We start from the raw sequence: 7,938 nt of genomic DNA, 5'->3' as shown, positions 1-7,938 counted from the left end.
TAGACTTTTAGCGGAGATGAATCTGTGCTGCAGTAAATTGATCACTTAAACATGAGCAGTGTATGAGGGAGTCGTGGAGTTGGAGTTGGTGTCATGGAAATTGAGGAGTCGGATCTTTGGCTTACAGACTCCACAGCCCTGGCAGTCATTGGAAAGCATCATCAATCTTGCTGTCTGTTGCACTACTAACAGCTTAGCGGAGCTCCCACAATACAGCAGTATAGTTCTTAAATCGTATTACTGTGCAGTGCTGTAGTATTTCTAGAATACTTTTTGCAGACAGTGAGACAGCAACGAATGCTAACAAATTGGAGCTATAAAACCTGTTGAATTAAGAATGCAGCTCCAAAGTATAAATGCAGGCTAGCTCAGAATCCATGTAAGATAAGGGCTGTAATGCATTTACAAAGCTACAACTCTTTTGATAATGGATGTTCTGTAAAGGAGTGTTTAAAGGTGACTATAAGCATCAAATGTACCAGCCACTTTTGTATCTAGAATATATAAGCAGACAGCAAGCATTAATCTGTGTCATTCTCTGTGTTTCAGTTGCCATCGTAGAGTGCATTGGTGCACAATATCTCCCAATCGTGGACGCATCCTAGCAGGTATGTTAACATGTGCCGTTATTGCCACAGATTACCTTCCAATGTAAAACAAAAAGGAGAAGAGTAGGAGCAAAGTAGGAGCAAAGTAGGAGCAAAGTAGGAGCAAAGTAGGAGCAAAGTAGGAGCAAAGTAGGAGCAAAGTAGGAGCAAATATACTGGTGTGAAGACCCCATACACCAAACTGATGGTAAAAAAGAGAAGTGACTGACATTTGCCAGGCAGGTAAACACCAGCTTGTACATAGTGATTTTAGCAGTGAGCGTTAATTAAATACAAACAGTCCAGTTTTTATTAATTAGGCACAACATGTTCATCGAAACTTTCGTTGTCTATGGACATAATCTCACAAGATGGCGGGTGACAATAAAACAATTAAAAATTTTAAAGAAACTAAAAAAAAACAACAAAAATAATATTGTTAAATATGGACTGGGTCCCAACATTCTTGTAAACTGGTTGTACACATTTGTGTTAGGAGTGGTATTTTAGGAGTCTACATGTGGAAAAATCACATGGTTTGGTCTGTCCCAAGGTTAAAACCCAGTAAATGCTTGGCAACCACAGTTCTATAATTAAAAAAAAAAAAAGTCCAACAATTTTAAATAGCACTTCACCATGAAATAATAATTAAAAAAAAAATCAAACAATGAATACCCAAAGTTGTCCCATTGAATCAAGATTTAAGGGATTGTACAAGTTTTGAAAAATATTGCTGTATTTTTCCAAAACCAGCACCAACCCTTGTCCAAAGGTTTCAGAATTGAAACCAAGACTAGGTTTACTGGTGATTTTTTTTTTTTTTTTTTAATTTATGGTGTAATTGCAAGAAAGTTTTTGTAAAAATTAGAATAAAATTAAAAACTTAACCTAAAATCTTTGTTGCAGTATTGCTGATATACTGACCATCCAAATTACTACACACTAAACACCCACCCGATCGTTTTGTGCCATTTCAGAAAATAGGTCAATAGTTACAATCATGCTTGGAACATTATTAGTACGAGGTGGATGTCATGTACAATCATAGAAACAGAAATAGTGCAGCATTTTGGTATGGGTGGGGAGTTGTGAGGGAGAGGGGGGGGGGGGGGTCACTTCTCCTTCCGATTCCCTTTGTGTCTCAAGGAGACCATCTCAAGTGACAAAGGGAAGACGAGTAAGGAGAGAAGGACCTAGCAGCCAGCCTTTCATTGCCTTCCAAGAGTCCCAGCATCTCAATAGACATTCAGATTTTGTGGGCTTTAATGCGTTCATTCAGTTCTGGATTTCCGCTGGTTGGTTTACAATAACTTGTATGACAAAGTCCTTCTGAATCTTAGTCTCCTGTAGTTTCATTCTGTCCGTAAGAAGTTTTCCAGAGAAGAACCATCGCTGCCAACAAGGTTCGATACCCTCCACGGAATGTAGTTGCTTCTTCAGTTGGCCAATAGTGTCCGTCATGCTTGCGTTGAGTTTAACATCCTTACCGGTGGAAAGACGGACCTTGAGCTGGAATTCCCGTCTATTGTTAGGGGCCGGTTCAGGTGCATCTGTGCCATCTTCATCACTTCTTTCCATGATGAGGTTTACAGGAGGAGCCAGGCAGTACACCGGGAGCTGGTACCGTGTTCCAAGTTCATCATAACATTCAGTCAGAGAACCTGAAAAGATCAAATTATTTATGGTTACTAATTTTTTTTTCCCAGAAATTTTCTTTAGAAGAGCGAATACCACGAAGCTGCATAGTTTTTCATATACACAGTGCCAAAACAACAAACAAGCAAAAGTCTAAAACCTAGAGCATTGAATTAAAACAACCTAATCGGATGGATTCGGTTGGGTTGAAACCTAGGGAAGAGATGGCACCAAAATGCATAATGGGAAGAAAAGTCGGTGGAGGAAGTGGGATGCACTGGGCAATGTTATGATGGGAAACCTTAGATCTTGGCACTTATGTTGATGTTACATGTACCACCTACCTAAACACTGTGCAGGGCAAGTATGGCAGCAGTATTCCCTAATGGCAGTGTCTAGTTCAGCAGGATAATGCCCTTATCATCAAGGTAATGACACAATCCAACTGATCATGTATGGGATGTGCTACAAAAACAAGTCCAATCCATGGAGGCTGCTCCTCACAACTTGGTTCCAAAAATTAAAATGTCACCTTCGGAGGTCTTAAAGGGGTTGTCCAGTTTTGTGATGAAAGTCTGCAGACATCTGAATCCTTACACGCCATCAGGATTCTCTGGTGTAACTGCAGAGATCGGGGGGAGTCAGGTGAACGTAAGCAAGTGATTTGCTTACATGCGATCACACATTGACTAGACATGCTCTGCCTTGCTCAATACAAGTGAATTAAGCATGCCTGAGCACATTTAGTTGGAATGTTGCTGGAAGTATGAAAATCACATGCTTTTGATGACTTGACCGCCTGGTCTCTGCAGTGACACAGGAGATGCCTGATGGCACATGGTGACATACTCTAAGGATTCAGAAGTCTACAATTTCCAGAAGCCCAACCAACAATCCCAGTTTTGCTGGGAGAATCCCATCCCATTAAGATGTGAGTGGGGGCCAAAGCTTTGATATTTGAAAGAATATGAAAAAAAAAGGGCAACATATTTAGGGTTTTTCCATCCAACGTCAGCTCTGCCCTTGTATATGGGTTGTGTCTTGTATTGCTGAGCTAATGCATAGGGGTTGTTCTGGACACCGCTCCACCCATATGAAGTGGAGGATTGTTGAGAATTTATATTCTTCCCTTTATTCAAGTCACCAGAAGAGATCTACAACCAGCTGAATCTGCACAGGTAAGAAAGGAGTCTTTCATGACTAAACAAGTAGATGTTCAGAAAGGTTTTAGGGCAATATTTTGGGAAATTCCCACAATTATTTTAACATTGAGAAATTCTATTCTGAAATCTACTCTCGTATTTTTCTGCAAAATCGGCCAAGAACTGCAAAAACCAGTTTGAAGTTGGAATTTAGTTTTAACCAGAAGCATAAACTTGAAGCTTCCAGACTCCAATATAAAATTTTTAACAGGACACTAACCCACCAAGTGTCATACTGGTGGCTTCTGTGCCTCAATGTGACCATTAAACATGCACCATCTAAAGTTAAGACATTGTGTGTATAAAATAATAAAAATGAAACAGTACAATAATCTCAAAGAACTTCCTATATCTCAGCTTCAAGCATTCGTGAGGAGACATTGAGGTCAACAGTATAGAAACCGGAGGGTTGGGGGATCTTAATACATTTTATGCAACAGGTACATTGAAAAAAATGTAGTCAATGTTCAGCCGGACCCAAACTAAGACTGATAGAGGTCTTGGAGTCAAAAAACTTACCGCATCTATTTTCCCACCATTAGGACCCTCACCCAACCTGTAATCATATATTGGAGAGATGAACATGCATGGGCCAAATCAATGAAGGTTATGAGAGCTATAAAGATAGGAGCCAGCAATTCTTGACCATCCGTACCTTCCCCGACATCTGTAATCTGGGTAGGGACCCATACTAATTATATGGTTGGGAAGTCCTGCAAAAATTGGCGAATTCACTCTATATCTGGTATCTATGGCCAACTTTACACTTGGATTGCCTCATTTTTCATATAAAAGATACAACAGCCAATAATTCTTCATTAGGGGACCTCCGTTTTCTCTAAAGTGAAAATTCCAGAGTCAAGCAGTTGGCACATCAACCATATACGTTGTGCCATCTAGAGGCCGAACCAAAATAGGCTGGGCAAGTTTCGAAAAGGCCATTCTGGGCACAAAAGATGGTGAGGAGCTCCTAGGTTTTTCCCTGTAATCCAGCCCTGTGTTTGACTACTTGTGGTGGGACCACAAAATCCACCATGAAGAACAATTTTATCCGTAGCTCCTATAGTTAATTCCTTCGCTCGAGGTACTTTTCAGAAACGCTGATAAAAGTAAAGCTACGTGACAACTAACAAATGGGCGGAGAGGCTTGGGATTGAGAAACCACAAGGTAATCCCATCAGGTCATAAACATGGAATGGTAGGTATTGTACAAAGAAGTGAAAACTCTTATTTTATTTATGTTCAGGAAAAAAAGAAATACAGCATGAACTAGATTTATGGACATTTGTAAGATGTTCCCAAACTTCTTTACGGCAGAGAACCCCAAATCAGCTAGAAACAACACTGAGGAACCCCAACCTGTACACCGCATCCAAGCATAGCAGTCGTTTAATCCATAGTGTTGGGTCAGGTCCTGTGTAGTCAGTATAGAAGACACATTACATAAAAGGAACAATGGGTGTAGTTACTAGTAAGTTGTCAAGAAGTTGTTTAGCATCTAAAGATCCTTTTACATTGGCTGATAATTGGCCAAATGTAAGATGCAGTTTCCCCATCATTGGCCTGTGTAAGGCTGGCAGTAATCAGCTTGTTCGTTGGCTGATTGCATTTCTCAGGTGGAACTAAAATAATAATTTGCTGTTGCAGCATATGTCCTCTTGTAAAAAAGGGAATTGTCTAGCAACAATTTGCAAAACATTAAAAGGATCCAGCGCCAGTATTAACAAGCATTTGTCCACATAGTGTTTGCATCAGGCCGTGTAAAAGGGGCTTCTAAACAAGTGTGATCAACTGGTTGTATAACTTATTGGCACATGTACAGAAAAGGAAAAAGCCTTTGCTTTTCTGAAGAAATGTAATATTTCTTTAATTTTCTACCCTGCACAATAGGAGGTTAAACATTTTTTTTTAAACTTACCATGAGGTAAAGTAATACTTGCTCCATCCACAATAGCCTGCGCCAATTCATGATCGTTGGCTTCCACCGCGTAGGCTGCAGCCTTCAGTGCGTCCCAGATTTCTTTTCGCCCTTCGAATGCTGGCGCAGTGTCCCAGAACTCATCCCGCTTACTGCGCAGCTGGCCATCCGTCATCGGGTAGTCGCTCTTCCATCTCGGACGCTCTTTCTTTAAGGGCTCATTGCGACCTAATTGCAAAATAAATACTTTTGAGTAATCTTATAAAATATTAATACAATTCGAATCAAAAGACTTAATATTGTTTGTATGATTGCATTTAACTTTCAATTATTAGATGCCACAATTCATCCAAGCCCCCAAAGCCAATACTCATCCAGTCTCACACTCAGCTATGCCCTGACTATTAAGATTTAGATTTTTAAAAAGGTCTTTTTTCCCTGTTTTCTTTCCATATTTTTCCGCTGTCTTATTACTTTTTCTTTTAGCCAACTGTGAAGACCCGGGGTCTTATGTGGGCGTAATACTACTCACACAACACTGGCTTAGGGTAAAACAGTGTGGCAATACTTTATTGAACAACAAAACGGGCAATAAACACACAGAACAGTCACAGAAAATACCCAAGATGGTGCAAAATTGCACACAGTCTCACCCTTCCGCTGGCCCGCCAGGAATAGAACTGCGACTTTGGGACTTCCAGGGCCAACTACCTCAACCAGTGGCCCCCCCGCTTTTGGCGCGCCCCCACAGAGATAAGGTAGTGGCAAGCTTAGGAAGCTGACAGTCCATCGAGGTACAAGGCCAGGAGACCCGAAGGTACCACCCTGGCCTCTCCGAGAGTTTCCATGGGGCCAGATGACCGGCTGGTCCCAATCTGGCTTCTCCGAATGTCTCCATGGGTTCCAGGCGACCGGAGTGACCCACCTGGCAACCTCAAATAACATATCCATGGGGCCAGGAGACTTAATCGTCCCAAACTGGTGTCCCCAAATGTATCCATGGGCTCTCTGATGGTCAATGGAGCAGATCCGTATATTTCCAGTCAGTGCCATATACCCTTAGGCTGTAATCATGTAGAATCTAAATATGTGCCTCTTTGGATAAAGCAATGCTACCAATCTGATGGTCTGAAGAGAGTCTGATCTTTGATTCTCCTTGTAAAGTCTCTTTCAATTCCCTGTTCAAAATCTGCCTGCTACAGAGGCATATGTGCCTTAAATAGTTCAAAGTGTCCTTTCAAGTACACATCCACAAGCCAAGGGTTAGGGATAATATTATTCCACAGGGCTCAGGTCTCATTGTTTGAGCAATTAATCAATTTACATAGTTGGTATAGCAGGGGGTTCTTGTGAATAAACATCTAGCTGGCTTTAGTATAATATGCAATTGGCATAGTAACAAGCATCATTGTTTTAGAACCAAGAGAAGACAACATTCAGGGTTATACAAATACTGGTCTGTCCTTGACCCACTAAAGAAACACATACATTCACAACAAGTCAACACAAAACACAATAGTGTATTTCTCTTGGCTCAACAAATCTAGACGTCTGGCTGATTAAGATAAGAAGCTGTTTCGTCACATCTACTTTGTGATAGATATAATATATACACACACATACAGGTAGCAAGCAGTGTTTTGCTCATGGTGGATTGCCCCTCCTTATGACTCTCTGCAGGTGGCCACCAAACATGAACAGGAGTTGCCGGCCCGCTTAAAGGTCACTTCATAAAACAAAGTATTTATAGCTTCGTGAATGAACCACGGAGTAATCTGCAGCATCTGAGAACAATCAGGGATTACACGGAGGATCTGACAGTGCAGGGATTAGAGTCATGTAAGCCCGGCCAAGTTCCCTAATAAACCAATTACGTGTAATTGCTTTTACTGTGCGGAGACGTATCCAGGATGAGAGTCACTAAATGAATGGATGAATTTTTCTAACCCCAGTAAAGATACGGTAAACACGTATATTGCACATGCAGGTTACTCTTTAATGTAAATTAGTGTTAAATCATCGTCACAGTAAGCGGCAATGACCCGATAGCCACCTGAAATTGTATGCAATTTATGTATTGCAGTTATGTATGCAATCATATAGTCATGTTATTACGTGCATTATGTAGTCACATACGGTATTATACACTGTCACAGTGCCATTATACAATAAACACACAAGAACAATTCAGTCTATAAACAAGATCCAACTGACTACAAAGAAAACACAAGTCATTCGGTTCAAGTTTACATGGGACCACCCAAATGTATGGGGAAAGAAAAATCATGAATGCGATCGGACTGTCCTAAAAAAACACGCACGTCATCCGTAGCACATCCCGTTCACATAGTAGACATCGATGATTTAATTGTCCAAACAGGAATTTTGCTCGTTGATCGGCGTGAATTATGTAAATGAGCTATTATTGCTAATTCAAAGCTCCTATTTAGACAAGATTCAAGTCAATGATCACAGGCTGCCTTAAAGAGGACCTGTCACCTGGTCAAAGTGGCCAGTTTTTTTTTTTTTTTTTTTTTTTATTTCTGATGCTCCATCAATTATTCCAATGTTGTTTAAAATCTGCCAAAAATATGGG

The 7,938-nt window shown here is 40.7% G+C and overlaps 1 protein-coding gene across 3 annotated transcripts in view; it reads right to left on the bottom strand.

The window, feature by feature from the left end:
• Positions 1-874: 874 nt before the first annotated feature.
• UBTD1 (ubiquitin domain containing 1) overlaps positions 875-7,938 on the bottom strand; it is a 47,239-nt gene continuing 40,175 nt past the window's right edge. For all 3 annotated transcript variants that reach the window (XM_073684970.1, XM_073684968.1, XM_073684969.1), the window contains 2 exons: positions 5,343-5,570; positions 875-2,248 (listed from right to left, as the gene is read on the bottom strand). In XM_073684970.1, coding sequence (XP_073541071.1) covers positions 1,863-2,248; positions 5,343-5,517 — 561 coding nt within the window. In that variant the 5' untranslated portion in view covers positions 5,518-5,570 and the 3' untranslated portion in view covers positions 875-1,862. The remainder of the gene's footprint in view (positions 2,249-5,342; positions 5,571-7,938) is intronic.

The sequence above is a fragment of the Phyllobates terribilis genome, unplaced genomic scaffold, assembly GCF_046119375.1.
Source record: "Phyllobates terribilis strain yellow unplaced genomic scaffold, ASM4611937v1 Scaffold_5__5_contigs__length_657084704, whole genome shotgun sequence".
NCBI classification, from domain to species: Eukaryota; Metazoa; Chordata; class Amphibia; order Anura; family Dendrobatidae; genus Phyllobates; species Phyllobates terribilis.
This window is presented reverse-complemented; position numbering and strand designations above follow the sequence as displayed.